The 16,845-nt window shown below is 42.4% G+C and overlaps 1 protein-coding gene across 4 annotated transcripts in view; it reads right to left on the bottom strand.

Annotated features, from left to right (window-relative positions):
- MAPRE2 (microtubule associated protein RP/EB family member 2) overlaps positions 1–16,845 on the bottom strand; it is a 187,460-nt gene that overhangs the window by 97,580 nt on the left and 73,035 nt on the right. Inside the window, exon 1 of one of the 4 annotated variants that reach the window (XM_040264856.1) lies at positions 383–679. The exons of the other annotated variants lie outside the window; for them this stretch is intronic. Coding sequence (XP_040120790.1) covers positions 383–390 — 8 coding nt within the window. The 5' untranslated portion in view covers positions 391–679. Of the gene's footprint in view, positions 1–382; positions 680–16,845 lie in introns of those variants that run through there. 4 annotated transcript variants of the gene reach the window in all.

The following is a 16,845-nucleotide window of genomic DNA, read 5'->3' as shown; positions in this document are numbered from 1 at the left end:
CCTGAGTGGATGCACATGAGCAGGATTTCGTGGGGAGGAGAAAGTTTCAGGGTTCCTGATATCATACCAGGTAAACCCACTGTTCATACATGTCTCTAGTGCTGTGTGACACGGTCAGGAGAGGAGAAATCAGGGTTGAGTGGATTAAAGGACTCTGGTGTCTGATGTCTAAAAGAAAGAAGGCAACAGAGAAACGTGCCATTCTTCACGTCTCCAGCATGAACTGCACACCGTGTGTATACACTTCAGCTTCATGAGAGCCCTGATCAGGGGTACCGGCTGCCAACCCGAGCTACCACCGACCAGTCAGGTGAACTTGGGCACAGATGCCTCACTTCTTTGGCTCGCCTTTCCTTCCCAGGAACACACAGCTAACACTCACCTTCTCATCTACTCTTCACAACAGCGCTGCGTGACAGGCACAGAGCTTACGCCATGATGCCGACAAGGTACGCAGACCGAGGAGGGAGCGTTGGTCACGCCCCTGGTCATAATGATCAAACGCACCAGCTGGGATCTGGGCCGAGGGCTGATTCTAGGATTCCTGCCCTCAACCAAGTCCCTTTCTGCTCTTGGGTTTTATTATGTCACGAGAGTTAGGTGAGACCTAACTCCAAATGAGACCTCCAAATGAGAACACAGTTGTGGTCTTTGCCCGCCGCCATTCCTGATTTTATGTATATTTTTAATTGGAGGTTAACCACTTTACAGTGTTGTGCTGGTTTCTGCTTACAACATGAATCAGCTGTAAGCAGACACACATCCCCCTCCCTCTGGAGCCTCTCTCTCACCACTCCCCCATCCCAACCCTCTGGGTCATCACAGGGCACCGAGCTGAGCTCCCTGCGCTATGCAGCAGCTCCCCGCAGCTGCCCATTTTACGCACGGCAGCATACATAAGTCAGTGCTCCTCTCCCCGGCCATCCCACCCTTTCCTCCCCCTGCTGTGTCCACAAGTTCATTCTCTATGTCTGCATCTCTATTCCTGCCCTATGAATAGGTTCATCAATACCTTTTTTCCGGATACAACTGTGGCCTTGAATAAAACCATTTTTTTCCATTTTTAGTGTTACCAAGGCCCACATTTTCCCTTTAACCAAGATGATTTCTGAACATAGGTTTCCCCAAAGAAGAGCTTGAAATGGAGAGATTTGGTGACTAGCTTTACTCAGTTTAATGCTGGGAATGGTTTTTGGCTCAAAAGCCTACCAGCTGTAACACAGAAGGCATGTTAATACTTGAGGAATCATCATCTTTTACATTTCTACTTACTGCACATCTTGGACTCAGGTCTCTCAATTTGCTTTCTGTGGTAGCTTAGATAAAATGGATAGAGGCCACATACATGATTGCTGCTTATAACTTTTTTCAACTAATAAAAGACTTCAGATGGATGTCCTGACTACGTGTTTAGAAAAATCAATCTCTTAAAAACCAACAAAAACGACAAAGCTCTTGGTATCTCACTCCTAGAGATTGGTGCCTATCCAAAGGTCTGTACTTACATTGTGGCAAAATTTGTTTTTAAACTCATGAGAACATTCTGACATGGGAAGTGAAGTACCAATAAAATTAAGCCTAAAAGAAGGAGGGAAGTGCAGGCCACTGTTCCAATACATCCTGGTGAATTTAATTCTAAAATGGGTGATGGACACTCACATACCCCCAGGTTTCTTCATGCCACCCACTCTTAATTCTTTCCTTAAGTTTCTTAAATATGACCTTTGGTTGACAAGGTATGATCGGCTTCTACCTCAAACCCACTCCACAACCCCAGAGGACATCCTGTGAATTACGTCCAAGACGGCTGCAGGTCATGAGCACAGGAAATGGAAATTTTGGTCCCAGATTACTAAAGTTCAGCCAAACTGGTGTAGCGGTGGGGAAATACCATCAAAACTAGGAACACTATTTCATCACCAGTTCCCCAAGCCATCATTCCCGAAACTTCCCTTCCCAGGTGAAATGATTCATTTAAGCCAGAGAATAGATTTCCCTCTTATCTGTCCACAATTCCACCCCAGAGTCAGAGTTCATCCTTCTTCCCCTCCTGCCCCAGTTTCCTGCTTACTCTTGTCTGGGCAACCAGACACCAATCCCGTCTGCCTTGTACTGCAGTAAAAGAGGGTTTCTTTTCTTTTTTTTTTTTTTAAGGCAATAAAGTCATTTACCATTTATTTATGGGAATGAAGAAAGGGTTGATAGACTTGCATCAAAAGACCCAGAAGCCCCTGACAAAAATCAGTTCGTGTACACACACACACACACACACACACACACACTTCACTTGCTACACCTCTCCGCTTTCCTGTCTGCTGTCTTGACCCAGGTCGAAGGTGAAAACATTTCCAGCATCAGTGCAGAAACACTGTAATTCTCAAAAGGAAGTACAAAACACTGAGTATATGGGTAAAAAGTGGCTAAGAAGTGTGCCATGTTCAAACTGAATCAGGTACAGAGATACCAGAGGGACAGCCATGGTCAGACCTCTGGATCTGGGAACAGAGGATACATAGCAGTTTCTTGAACTGGACCTTCTTTTTTTGACTCTGCAGTACTACGCTATGAGGACTCATGGGAGCAAAGGACAAAATTTAACATACTGTTGTAGTTTAATAAATGTGTGGGATTACGGTCTCTGCTGAATTTGGAATGTTTTGTTAAACCTGGGATAAAAATGGAAAAGTAACAGCTGATTAATGAGCATTCAGAAATAATTAAGGAAAAGGAAATTACTTACCAGACCATATAAACTACTTGACGAAATAACCAGAGATGTTATTGGAGACAGGAAAGTCTAAAGGCATTCGGTAAGTAGATGACAAGAGTGCTAGAGTGAACGTGTGTTAAAAGTTACCCCGTATATGAGTCAGTGTGAGATTTGCAAAGTGCCCCCCCATTTTGTCCCAAACCCTAGTTTCTAGGTTCCTAGATTAATTTAACTTAGAGACTTTGAAACATATTTTAAAAATTAATCTGAATCAGCAATTGAGTATAATTATCACTTCTGAAGGGGGCGGGGGGTTCCCCAGGCAACTCAATGGTAAAGAAATCACCTGCAAATGCAGGAGACATAGGTTGGATACTTGGGTCAGGAAGATCCCCTGGAGTAGGAAATGGCAATGCACTCCAGTATTCTTTCCTGGAAAATTCCATGGACAGAAGAGCTTGGTGGGCTACAGTCCATGGGGTCCCAAAGAGTCAGACATACCTGAGCATGGCAGAGGGCAGACTTAAACCAAAGACCTGGTTGACCCAATGTCTCAAAGACTGGTTTACTTTACATTACTTCAGTCTCAGCTATTGTTGTAATGTAACAAGCACAATAAACATAATTAATATCATAAAAATATTGACTCCATATATTTCTGTGTGTATATATACTACAAAGGAATAATCCCTATTTTAAGTTAAGGTTTAAAAAAATCATAATAGTTTGATGACACAAAGAAAACAAATTCAAGGTAGAATGCTTATTTAAAAAAACCTATTTTTTAAAAAGTGTTATTTTAAAAAATTTTTATATTGAAAATCAGCACTTTTTTAGTAGAGAGAAAGTAGAAAATTAAGATAAAAATTAAAGATCTTTTATATGAGAAAAGTGAGTGTGTATTTTATACATGTACATTTATAAAAATGATTACACAGGCACACGTGTGTGGTGTGTATGCTCAGCAGTAAAGAATTCACCTGTAATGCATGAGACTCAGGTTTGATCCCTGGGTCGGGAATATCCCCTGGAAGAGGAAATGGTAATCCACTCCAGTATTTTTGCCTGGAAAATCCCATGGACAGAGGAGCCTGGCAGGCCACAGTCCACAGACTTGCGAAGAGTCGGACACGACTGAGTGGCTGAGCGCACATATATACAATGGAGTGAATAGCATCACCCACTCCCCTAGAAATCATGCCCACTCGAAACCTCAGAACATGATCTTATTAGGAAATACCCTTTGCAGATTTAATTAGCTGAGATAACGTTAGAGTCTTAAATTCAATGATTTGCTTTTTTTTTTTTTGCGAATTAAGTTTTATCTGGGGCAAAATGAGGACTTCAGCCTGGGAGACAGCACTTCAGATAGCTCTGAAAAACTGCTCCAAAGAGGTCGGGGAGGAAAGTTAATATATGTGACTTTGGTGAAGGGGGACTTCAGTGCAATCAAGCACTTATCTTACAAAAGATTTTCTGCCAGTCAAGAGGAGCTGATGTCACCATGAAGGGAATGAGTCCTTTTCTAGATATGAGGAGATGCAAGGATTGGGAACATGAAACCAATTCCTGAAAATATCTGACTTTCTGAAGACCTGTTCCACCAGTTTCCCTGGAGTACAAAGTCTGTCATTCTCGACCCTGAACTCCCTTCAAGGGCATGCAATGACTTGTATTCTTATGAGAACATTGTGTGGAGACACAGAAAGACACACAGGGAAGGAGGTCATGTGATAACTGAAGCCACGCGGCTACAAGGCAGAAGGCAACCCGGCAGGAAGAGGCAAAGAATGATTCCCCCTCAGGGCCTTCGGAAGGGAGCACAGCTCAGCCAGCACCTTCATTTCTGACTTCCAGCCTCCACAACTGTGAGGGAATGCATTTCAAGCCACTAGTATGTGGCCCCTTGTTAGGGCAGCCCTAGGACATCTACACAATACTTACACACTTTTGTACTCATCAGCTTGTTTCTCTTAACATGTTGTGAGCATTTTCCACGTTTTCTCTCGGTGTAGCATCCGCACTTAGATGTCATCGTTCAGATATCTCATAATATACCTGAGTTCAGATTTTCTGTTAACATATTTAATTTATTGAACTTCTAGTTTGGTCGTTTCCTCTCTCCTTTAATTAATTATTATTTCAAGACAACAGAACTGATGGTCAGTTAAATGCTAACCATGATCAAATCGTTATTGGCTCACGTAAAAATACCTGGAAGTTCTTCCATGTCCTAAAATTCTTTGGGTGATTCTGGAGTGAGCTTTAGCTATTTGCTAGTTATTGTTCTTAAAGCCAAATGGACAACATCAGTTCTGGGTTCCCTTGTTAACAGGAAAGGAAGCAAGCAATCATCTCTTTAAAAAAAAAAAAAAAGGCATGTCCTTTTTTATCATAAACTAAGGGAATCACAGGATGTCCTGTCGAATGGTATTTGGCTTCCTTTCATGGAACAACCTCAATGAAAGCAAAAAAGAAAACTCTCAAACTCTCAACTGATACTCCAGTGGCTTGTAACTTGCTCAGTCCTAAACAGAACACAGAAAACAGTCATCTATGACCAAGAGAGCAAGAGATTACTGCCATTATGGAAGCTGTAACTCATGTGAAATCTGCCCTCATGGTTTTGCAATAAAATGAGTAAGTGACAGATGAAAGATGTTGCACTCAAAATTTACTAGAAGACCTAGGGCATTTGTGAAATAATAAAGTGACCTTTATTTCATAGTATATTTGGATTTTGAAACATATGTGGTTAAGAAATTTGGTTTTTGGCTGCAAAGATTTGGGAAGCCAAGCATTCCCTTTTAAAAATCACAAGGGTCCTCGGCCGATCCTTTCAGGTAAATCTAGGACCTTACTGAGCTTATGGGGCTTACCTGGTGACTCAGATGGTAAAGAACCCACCTGCAATGAAAAAGACCCTGGTTCAATCCCTGAGCTGGGAAGATCCCCTGGAGAAGGGAATGATTATCCACTCAAGTGTTCTTACCTGGAGAATTCCATGGACAGAGAAACCTGGTGGGCTACAGTCTATGGGATCGAAAAGAATCAGACATGACTGAGTGACTTTACTGAGCTTTAACTTTCTAGTTGCTAAATTCTATTGGTACTTGAGGCAACTTCTCTTAAAGGGTTTTAAGAAGTCAGGAGCCAGTCTGGGCAACAAGAACAAAAAATGTCAAATGAGATAGAATGAGGAGTGAACAAGAGTTGGGGGAATGTTAGCCTAAGAATTTAAAAAGGGGGGCAGGGAATGGCATGTAACACTTTGATTATCCTGGGCAAAATTTCTGAAATATGGAAATGGTTCCTTGCTACCTTTAAAGAGGAAGACATTTCTACTCACATTTTCCTTTTAAATTCAATGGTGTAAAATCTGATACGGTGTTAAGTACAAAGAAAAGACTATCGACAGAACTACAGTGTTCACAGAATTAAAAGAGTATGTCATATATACTCAAGATCTCAAAGAAAATATAGCTCCAAAATTTTACGGTGTTAAGTACAAAGAAAAGACTATCGACAGAACTATAGTGTTCACAGAATTAAAAGAGTATGTCATATATACTCAAGATCTCAAAGAAAATATAGCTCCAAAATTTAACTCTTTCATATACACTTTTAAAGTGGCTTTAGTAGCTTTTCCCCTGAGTTAAAAATAATGATCCAGTTATTATTTTGAAGTTTATTTTAATATAATCATTTAGTATGTACTTACTGAGAACTGGACATAATTTCCAGAAAAAACGTTGTGGATAAAGAACAGGTAGAAACACTGACTCCTTTTCTTAAGAGGTTTAGATTCAGGTTAAGAACACAGAACTCAAACTCATTGAAATCTAAGTTAAGACCATATTATAGTAAAATAAACCACCTAATCTTTTTTATTAAAATAGGCAAAAGATCTGAACACACACTACACTAAAGAATGTACACAAATGACCAATAAACACATAAAAGACACCGAGTATCATTAATAATCAAAATATAAATTAAAATCTCAGCAGGATACTTGTCCACATCTGTAAGGATGGCCAAGTTTAAAAGACTAACAATACCAAGTGTTGACAAGGATGCGAAGCAACTGGCACTCTCCTACACTTCGGGTAGGAATGTGAAATGGTACAACCGCTTTGGACAACTATTCCTTAAGTCTCTTAAACAGCAATTATATTGCCCAACCATTCCACTCCTAGATATTTATTTCAGAAAAATGAAAACATTTGTTCCACAAAGATTTATACATGAATATTCATAGAAGTTGTATCCATAATTGCTAAGAACTGAAACTAACCCAAATGTTCAGAAGCTGGTAACTGATAAAATATGGTTATAGCCATATTACTTTGCCTACAAAGGTCTGTATAGTCAAAGCGATGGTTTTTCCAGTAGTCATGTACAGATATGAGAGTTGGACAATAGAAGAGGCTGAGGGCCGAAGAACTGATGCTTTCGAACTGTGGTGCTAGAGAAGACTCTTGAAAGTTTCTTGGACAGCAAGGAGATCAAACCAGTCAATCCTAAAGGATATCAATCCTGAATATTCACTGGAAGGACTGATGTTGAAGCTCCAATACTCTGGCCACCTGATGCAAAGAGCCAACTCGTTGGAAAAGACCCTGATGCTGGGAAACATTGAAGTCAGGAGGAGAAAGGGACGACAGAAGATGAGATGGTTGCATGGTATCACTGACTCAATGGACAAGAGTTTGAGCAAACTCCAGGAGACAGTGAAAAACAGGGAAGCCTGGTGTGAGGCAGTCCATGGGGTTGCAAACAGTCAGACATGCCTGAGCAACTGAACAACAACAAAGCCATCCAACAGAATACCACTCGGCCATAAAGAGCGATGAGCTTTGTGGCTGAGTTGTATTCATCCATGCTGGGTCAATCTCAAAATCATTATGCCAAGTAAAAGAAGTCAGACACTAAAGAGTACAATCCGTATGATTCCATTTATACAAAAGGTAATCTAATTTAGCGTGACAAAAAGCAGAGCAGTGGTTACCTGTGCTGTGGACAGAGGAGCTATAAACTGCAAAGGATACCAGGGATCTTTTGGGAGTGATGGAATTAAGGGCATACATACCACCAATACTCACTGAATCATTATACCTTAAACAGATGTAGTTCACTGTATGTAAAATTAATTCTTAATCAAGTTGGTAAGGTGGGGAGACCACAGTATAATTTGTTTGAATTTTTTCCGGACTGAAGTTGGACTTTTAATGAACAACTGCTATGTGTCAGGTATTGTAAGAGGTAGTAAGGACACAAAGATCATAGTTTATTACAAAGACAGGGTAAAAGAGTACACTGAAATGACAAGCAACAATACTAGCTAATATTCTGAAAGGCGTTTTACTTTGCACCATTCAACTGCGTGGTATACTTTATATTCTGCATCTCATTTAAGTCCTCATTAAAAACTGTGAAGTTGATGCTATTATTATTTCCATTTGCGCATTAGGAAAATGAGGCTTAGGGAGGCTAAAAAATTTGCCCTGGATGACACAGTTTGAAAAGGGTGGAGCTGGGATAGAGAATAAGTCTGAGGCCAGAGCCCGAGCTTTGCCTGCTACCCCTTCCTGCTTCTCTGAGCAGCAGTCTGGGACTCTGAGTGCCTCAACTGGTCCTAATGGGAGGTAGACCACGTTCTGAACGGGAGGTGAGGAGGCCATGACCCTCATCACACAGGCTGCAAGTGTGTTCAACTGTTACTCACGCTGACATCTTACAGTCGGTGATCCGACAATGCTATCTGCCTGTGAGAAATTCCAGGGAGAGGGATACCGGCTTTCCAAACACCAAACCTGCTTTTGCATTTACTGTTGTGTTGCCAGCCCTGCTAAGGGATGTTGGAAAGGCTGGCTCCTCCTGTCCTCAGCCTCCTTGCCTGGGTGGCTGATGATGCTCATCTCTCTTTCCTTCTCCCTGGAGAAGACGTGATCGAGGGACAGATGTACTAGGTCCCCAGAAACAGAAAGAGCCAGGGGGCGGGGGAGGGGCTGACACGTTCCCCTCCAAGAAGCCCTCATCCTGCGCTCCCCTCCCCCACCCACACAGCACCCACCAATCGCGCCCTCTTCCGCTTCCTCCTTCTCTAGCAAAGCACAGGCTCCACAAGCTTTCTATTTCAGGGTTACTGCCGGTGAGCAGCAGGTCCCGATAGCTGGGATAATGTATTCAAAGCTCCCCTTTTGTTTTATTCTTAATTGGTCAGTCTCCCTGGCATCTACTCAGCCTTCACCCAGACGGGAGGGGGAGGGGCAGGGGGCAGGGAGGGCTTGTGAATGCAGATGGCCTGCTTCCTGGCTGGCGTCTAGCACCATCACGCACCATCATGGGTTGGAGAGGGGGCGGACGTCAAGGCCAGATATCACTCAATAACTTCCATAAGGTGGGGAGTCAGACTCAGAAATGGGGGCAGGGTGGGGGCGGTGTGCAGAGGACAGCAGCAGAATGCCTTAAAAAATGGCCAAAACCTGCAACTGCACACTCTAGGACCCCCGCACAATACCTGAGCCACACCAGGTGCTCAATAAATGAGGAGGAAAACGTCCAAAGAGGATACTGACAACGATCTTCACAGAGGACTATTTTGCAGTCAGAGCAAGATTCATGGAGCATACTAAGCAGGCTGGCCGCATCACAAAAAACAACACCGACTGCAGCTCTGATGGACTCTGGAGAAAACGAAACAAAATATGGACTATGCATTCGCTCCGTGTGAAACCTCAAGAGGCGGATGCCGCGGCCGCGTGTAAGAACGGTACTTGGGTCAGGCAAATCTTTAACATCATCCATGTGATTTCAGCAAGGATATTTTGAGATGCTTCCCAACACCTTTCCGCACGTAAAACTCACTGTGAAAAATCAAAACTTATTTAATTTTCAAACTGCCACTAAGGGGTTAGGTGAAACACCACTGTTTGATTAGGGAGTGCATTTTACATAGTTTTCCTTTTTTTTTTTCAAACATAGTAAGGCACCCAGGGACCCATCATCTGTCCAGTCCCATTGTGACACGTGTCCAGTTCCACATGTGTTAACATTCTTCCATGTTCTCCATGCCCACTAAGGAAATATGAATATATACATTTTCTTTTTTTCTTTCTACTGCACTAATTTTAACATAGTGATGCTCAATAAAAATACCATAAAATTTGGAGGATCAAAAGAGATAAGCATTTTATTTTTCCTCAAATGACTTTCTGTAAGAGAGAAGTAACCTCCCCACTACCACCACGTATGTCATTCAACAATGCTCAAACCTATGCCATGGGGCTGTATTAAAACTTATACACAGATGTCATAGTAGGGAACACACACACTCAAAACATGGTTTTTATCTACAGGTGCCATTACTGAAAGCTCCTGAAAGCTGTGGTGGTGGTCTAGTTGCTAAGCCGTGTCTGACTCTTTGGGACCCCGTGGGCCCCAGGCTCCTCTGTCCATGGGATTCTCCAGGCAAGGATACTGGAGTGGGTTGCCATTTCCTTCTCCAGGGGATCTTCCTGACCCAGAAATCAAACCCAGGTCTCCTGCACTACAGGCAGATTCTTAACCAAATGAGCTACAAGGGTAATTTTGCCCTTGCTATCAGCACAAGAGTCACAGAATTACTTTCCTGGGGTCGGTGGTACCTCTCCACCTCAGATTCCTCCAGTCAAACACTGCCTTCCTGCCTGCTGTCCCAAGATTTAGAGGTTTTTTCAAGGAAGGGCTATGCATGATTTATATATATATTTTTGGCCGCCACATTGGATCTTAGTCCCCTGACCAGGAATTGAACCTGCACCCCCTTCAGTGGAAGCACAGAGTCTTGACTACTGGACCACCAGGTAAGTTCCCTGTGTGACTTGTTTTTGAATTCAAGTGCTCAGCTCAGAGTATGACATATAGAAGGAACCTGGTGAGTCTGCTGAAAGAACAGATTCTTAGATGACTGGAATTCTGGCTTAAATTTTAATAAAGTTGCAACTGTATGTTTACAGAGTGGAAATTTTAAAGATTTTATTATCAGCAACCTGAAAACATGCTCTGGCTTTCTAAACTGACAAAAAGGAAGTAGACTGGGGAGGGAGAGAGGAGCCCATGTGAGTGGCTGCACTTTCTCCTGATTCGAAAGTGAAAGTGTTAGTTGCTAAGTCCTGTTGTGTGTGACTCTGCGACCCCATGGACTGTAGCCCACCAGGCTCCTGTGTCCATGGGTTTCTCCAGGCAAGAATACCGGAGTGAGTTGCCATTCCCTTCTCCAGAGGATCTTCCTGACCCTGGGTCTCTTGCATTGCAGGGAGACTCTTTACTGTCTGAGCTACCAAATTCGAACCTTGCAGGAACCATGTGGGAGGGCTCCTGGATGAGGCGATACTACTGTTTGTAATCAGAGTAGAACTGTGACACTAAGAACGTCTCCCTGAGATGTCACTGCCACTGTGATTTTAGACAAATTATCTCTCAGGGCTTTGCCAGGGCAGGCTAACTCTTAAGAATGAAAAATTAATGTTAAAAAAGAAAATCAAACACTACTTCTAGGAAAAAAAACAAAACGGATCACAGAAACCTAAGGTGTGCCTCACTGGCAGAGCACTGTCATTTTAAGAATGACTTAACACCAAGCACTGGCCATAAACCTCAGGACCAACTCTGTGCGCGAGATCCCACGTTTCACAGACTCCTGCCCATGTACACTAAATAGTTACAACGCGTTCTCTTCATTTTCAAGCCTCTCACCCTATTCCTCTTCTGTTTCAAGTCATGGCACAAACCTGGCTCGTTGGCACATTTACCTACTCAAAACAAATGAGGTCTCAGAAAGACTGAGCTCTCATTACATTTCCTTTATGAGATAATTACACAAAAGCATCTATCACGAAAAGCAGTCATCAGGTTGACCATCCTATGTACCTATTACCACCTTTGGGTCCTTTAGAAAAAAAAAATAATGCTTTAAATAAGTGCGTCCTGGTTCAAATGAGTAAGAGCCTAATTAGGCTGGGGAGATATGACACTGAAAATGTACAAGTATTTTTTTTTTCTTCTCAGTAACCTACTAAGAAATTACTTCTTGGTGGCCTATAAAACCCTGTTTCATCTTTACCGCAGTAATGAGTTATTTCCATTAAGTTATCTTTGGGGATACATGTAACAAAAACATGTTTAGGAGCCATGTTTCTGATACATGCTATAAGGCGAAAGCACATAAATTCAGTTTTAGCCTATGTGAACTATAGGCTTCCATTCTGCATTCTCTCAACATAATATAAATTCCAAAGGTCAAACACTAGGAGATGAACAATCAGAATTTTAAAGTGAGCTATGAAATGAGGTTCCTGTGATACCACTGGGGGGGTGTGTGGAGTGTTCCAAGACAAAAAGTTGCTGGGAGAGTGCTTAAGATACTAGATGAGAGACATAAACACTCCTGGGTACACATTAGGAAAAAATGAACACTAATTCAAAAAGGTACAGGCATCCTAGTTTCATAGCAGCATTATGCACAACTGCCAAGACTTGGAAACAACCTGTCCACTGACAGAGGAATGGATAAAGAAGATGAGGTATACACATACAATGGAACACTACTCAGTCATGAAAAGGAGTGACATTTTGCCATCTGCACCAACATGGATGGCCCTGGAGAGTATTATGCTAACTGCAAAATACTGTATGGTATCACTTATCTGTGCACTCTAAAAAAAACAAGCCAGTGAATATAAGAAAGAAGCAAATTAATAGATACCAAAAACAAACCAGTAGTTACCCCTGGGGAGAGGGGAGGAGGAGGGGCAATATAGGGGCAGGGGGCTGAGAGGCACAGTCTATTATAAGGTACAAAATATGCTCAAGGATAGATTGTACAACACAGGAAATATAGCCAATGTTTTATAATAACTATAAATGGAGTAGAACCTTAAAAATTGTGAATCACTATATTATTTACCTGTAACATATATAATATTGTACAGCAACTATACTTCAATAAAAAAGGATACTAGATGAGTATGACACATGGTATCTGAAAGATAGCCCGAAGTCAAGAAGAATGGAATTATTCTACCATACATATCCTAACAAATTTCACTGTGGCAAAGACACTGTTCACAGGAGAGGAGTAAATCAATTCCTTTAAAGTGAAATTGACAAAGTTTGAAAGTAAAGCAATCCACACCATCTGGGTTAAACTCTCAGTCCACACCAGAACCTGCCATCGAAGGGATCACTTTCCAGCTGTAAGAAAAATGGCACCGGAGCCCTGAGGGGCATTCTGAGCAGTGTCATCAGCTGGCATTAAATGACTCCTGAGGATCCTCCACAGTGAAATACCAGACACTCTGCTTCTGAGTTTGGGAGGGTTGAAAGAGTGTAAATTCTATACAGCGGCCACCCTTTTGGCCTGGTAACTGTGAAGCTGGCATCTGTATATCAAGAAGCCACCATCTGACCTAAGTACCAACGCTGTTATGGGAAGAAGTTGCACTGATTACTTCTACTGAGGGAAAATGCCTTGAGCCAGGAACATCTACCTCCCTTGTCCTGAGCCCTACAACAGAGCCGGAGAGGTCTCTCTATTAGAGCAAATGAAGTGTTCCCTAAGAATTCTGGACACTGTAGGGTGGGGCACTGGAGGATTCCATTTTCCCTTCAACTCTCACTGCAAAACAGGAGCTCGATTCCAGAATGCACTTCCGCTATTATGCTGTCTTTCAATCAACATGCTTTCAATTTTCAAGTTCCGGTCACCCTGCCTGCCTTCCAATGCTCCTATCCCACGGGAAAATTCTATCCAATGAAAATTCCGATTCTACAGCCTCCACTCCTTTCACCCGAATAGCTGGTCTCCAATAGGGTCTTTTAGCTTCCTACAACATACTGGCCTTGTGGGTATCTTTTTCTACTCTGAGTCACTGTGGGCTCAGAAAGCGCAAACCCCTTCTGCTATCAGACCAAGCCAAATATTCACAACAAAGTAAACCTGTTACAAAATGAGCGGCTCAGACATCTGACTTTGCCACAACTCAAGGCCCTTCAAGGGGCATCTGGCAGAGAGTGTGGCCAGAGTGAGATTCTCAAGCATTTGTCAAATTAATCCTCCAAACCACACAGAATATTTAGATTAGTCCCACTATTTCCCCCTCCACTAATCTGAGGGATTATTCACTGCAGCTTCAAGAGGTCTCTGTATATACAGGAAAGATACTGAATATGGAAATCAATCGCCTAAATTCAGAGGATCATCTCAAACCATTGTTCTGCTAAGACGATGGTCCCAACTAAGACGGGCAACCACTGCCCAGGGCACCCGGAGGACCATCTCCTTTAACAGACTCTCCAACAAAGGACCCTGAAAAGAAGTTCAAAAATTGGGCGCCTAGGGCTTCCCTGGTGGCCCAGGGGTTAAGAATCCCCCTTGAAATGCAAGGGACACCAGCTCGATTCCTGGTCCGGGAAGATCCTATACGCCTCGGAGCAACTGAGTCTGTGCGTGCCACAACCTCTGAAGCTTGTGTTCCCTAGAGCCCGTGCTCCACAAGACAAGTCACCTCAAAGAGAGCCCGAGTGCTGCAACTAGAGAGTAGCCCCCCCAGCCCCTCGCTCGTTGCAACTAGAAAGCACGTGCACAGCAATGAAGACTCAACACAGCCAAAAAGAAAATAAATACACGAGGCACCTAACAATTAAGGCAGTTTCCCTGGGGGCTCAGTCAGTAAAGAATCTGCCTGCAAAGCAAGAGACCTGAGTTCAGTTCCTGGGTTGGGAAGATCCCTGGAGAAGGAAATGGCAAACCACTCCAGTATTCCTGCCTAGGAAATTCCATGGACAGAGGAGCCTGGTGGGCTATAGTCAAGGTATCTAATAACCCTTTAAAAATACTAAGAAAAACGTTAAGGACAAAAATCAATATTTTCAAAAACCTCCTAAGACAGAAGTAAATACAGATGGTGCTAACAAATACCTAATGGAGATACACGAAGGAGACTTCTGCAGTCGCTGTTTGGGGAATGTGATCTGAAATCTACATTCTGGTTAAAGTAAGGCATGTTACAATAGCTTCTATTAAACAGAACATGCTTTCGCAACTATCTTTTGCACACGTGTTTGTGGGCACATACACACATATTTCTTTTTGTGTGCCCTGCCACGAGCTCATTTTTCAAAACTAGCAAAGTTGGATGTCAGAGTCAAGGTCTTAGGCTTAAGTTTTTGCTGTGTTTTTCTTTACAGTCCATTGCCTCACATGGAGTAATTTTTCTTTTTTAAGAATTCAGAAACATATGCTACTGTAGTTGCATGTTCAAATACCCATGTGGAACTAGTCCTCTGGACTTATACATTCATTCTTAAAAGCCTGGAGTATGCAAACAAAGACACAATGCGGTGGGCAGAGGGCCAGTTAATAAATCTCATCTATGAGCATCTGCGTGAAACAGCGCTATAGGGAGTCGCCTCTCCAGGGAGGGCAGAGCATGACTATTCGCTCTGTGAATTAAACAGTGTCACCTCAGATGGCCCACACCACGTTTATTTTTTAGGCTGCTCTTAAAATATATGGATTTCTAGTGTTCATAAATGCAACGAGGAAGCTGGGGCTGAGAAGGCAATCACATAGGAGTGGTGGATATGAGCCACACGGCTCTGCTGAGCCATCTTTGCACTTGCTCTTTCCAACTGAAACTGCTAATGGAAGGGTAATTTTCTAAAGGAAACTTGCTCTTCTAATCAATGGGCACTCTGTTTCAATAATGATTTACCACTCCTTCTGGTCCAGGCTGTAAAAACAGGTTCTGTTTATACCAAGAGATATAGATATATCTGGATCAAGATATCTGGATCGTGAACCATATTTGATCCTTATTTATAAACAATCTGGTGCAAATGTTATGACAGTAATGTCTCCTGCTGGGAAGAGCGACCACTTGCCCCCTGACGGTGCTAGAAAGAACGGCCTTGTTCTCTGGGTTCTTCTCTTCTCACCTGTGCTCCCAGCCAGGTGAGGGGTGTTCTTATCCTGGAGTGCCTGACGAGGCCCCTTTCAGTACACAATAGCATTCTTCTTATATTTACACACGTCTTTGAAGATGGTTTTTGTTTTAAATATTTCAGTTAGCCTTACAAAGATTTTTATAAGAAAGCAACGAAAGAGGCTATATGCAATGGGCAAATGTAGAAAATAAAGCCAAAGCAGAAGGACCTGCTGGGACTACCTAGCAGTCAGTAAAGGAACCAGAAAGAGAATTCCCTTGGAAATTCCCAGAAAGAGATCACCCCAGGGCTCTGGGCTTACCCGGGCCCCTCCATGGCACTCCAACAGAACTCTCTGACACACCTATTCATGGGGACCAGACTTAACCTACAGCCAAAGTAAAACTTATGTGGTTGAATCTCTACTCTGGCTTTCAAACTGCCTTCCAAGTTTCCTCAGCAATTAAATGGCAATATTATTCCAGCCTCAGGATGCCAAAATAATTATGGAACACTTACTGGATAGAAAAATGTGTCACATTTTTCCTTTCCTTTCCCCCCAAAAATAAGTGGCAGTTATATTACACTGGTCATCCACTTTGAAACAAAAGCAGATCAAGGAAAACAAGTGTGTCTGTCTCCTTGTGCACCTTTTGTATAACACAATTCAAAAGCAATTTTGGAGTCTTCTTTCCTCATTTAACCTATGGCATCTCTCACTATAGAGACCAATAATCCTATTATATAAAATACAAAGGCCACGATGCTCTTAGTGACTTAAGATTTTGCTCCATCAGATCTTTATTCAAATTCGATTTTGTTTCTCACATCATTTCGGGTACCATACCGGGACTCGGACAGCAAACTGGAAATAGTTCAGGAAATGGAAAAAACAACTTGGACTGATTTTAAAAGGTGAATAAATTTTTACTGTAAAACAATAATTCATCAACAAAAGGTAGCATTTAACCTTTCCCCTCAAGTGATCTTTCCATTGCCATTGCGAGTTAGTTCACATGACTGATAAAACCCAACCAGGCAACTGCCTTCAGCCCATGTGGTAAAATTCGAACTCTGCTTAAAAGCAACTGCTACCTATGTCGCAGAGATGAAATCACTGAAAAAAATAACTAAGGGCTTCAAACGTATTACCTGTAAGAGCAGTT

This window comes from Oryx dammah, unplaced genomic scaffold (genome assembly GCF_014754425.2).
Source record: "Oryx dammah isolate SB20612 unplaced genomic scaffold, SCBI_Odam_1.1 HiC_scaffold_22, whole genome shotgun sequence".
Classification (NCBI taxonomy): domain Eukaryota; kingdom Metazoa; phylum Chordata; class Mammalia; order Artiodactyla; family Bovidae; genus Oryx; species Oryx dammah.
Note: the sequence above shows the minus strand (reverse complement) of the source record. Positions and strands in the feature narration are given on the sequence as shown.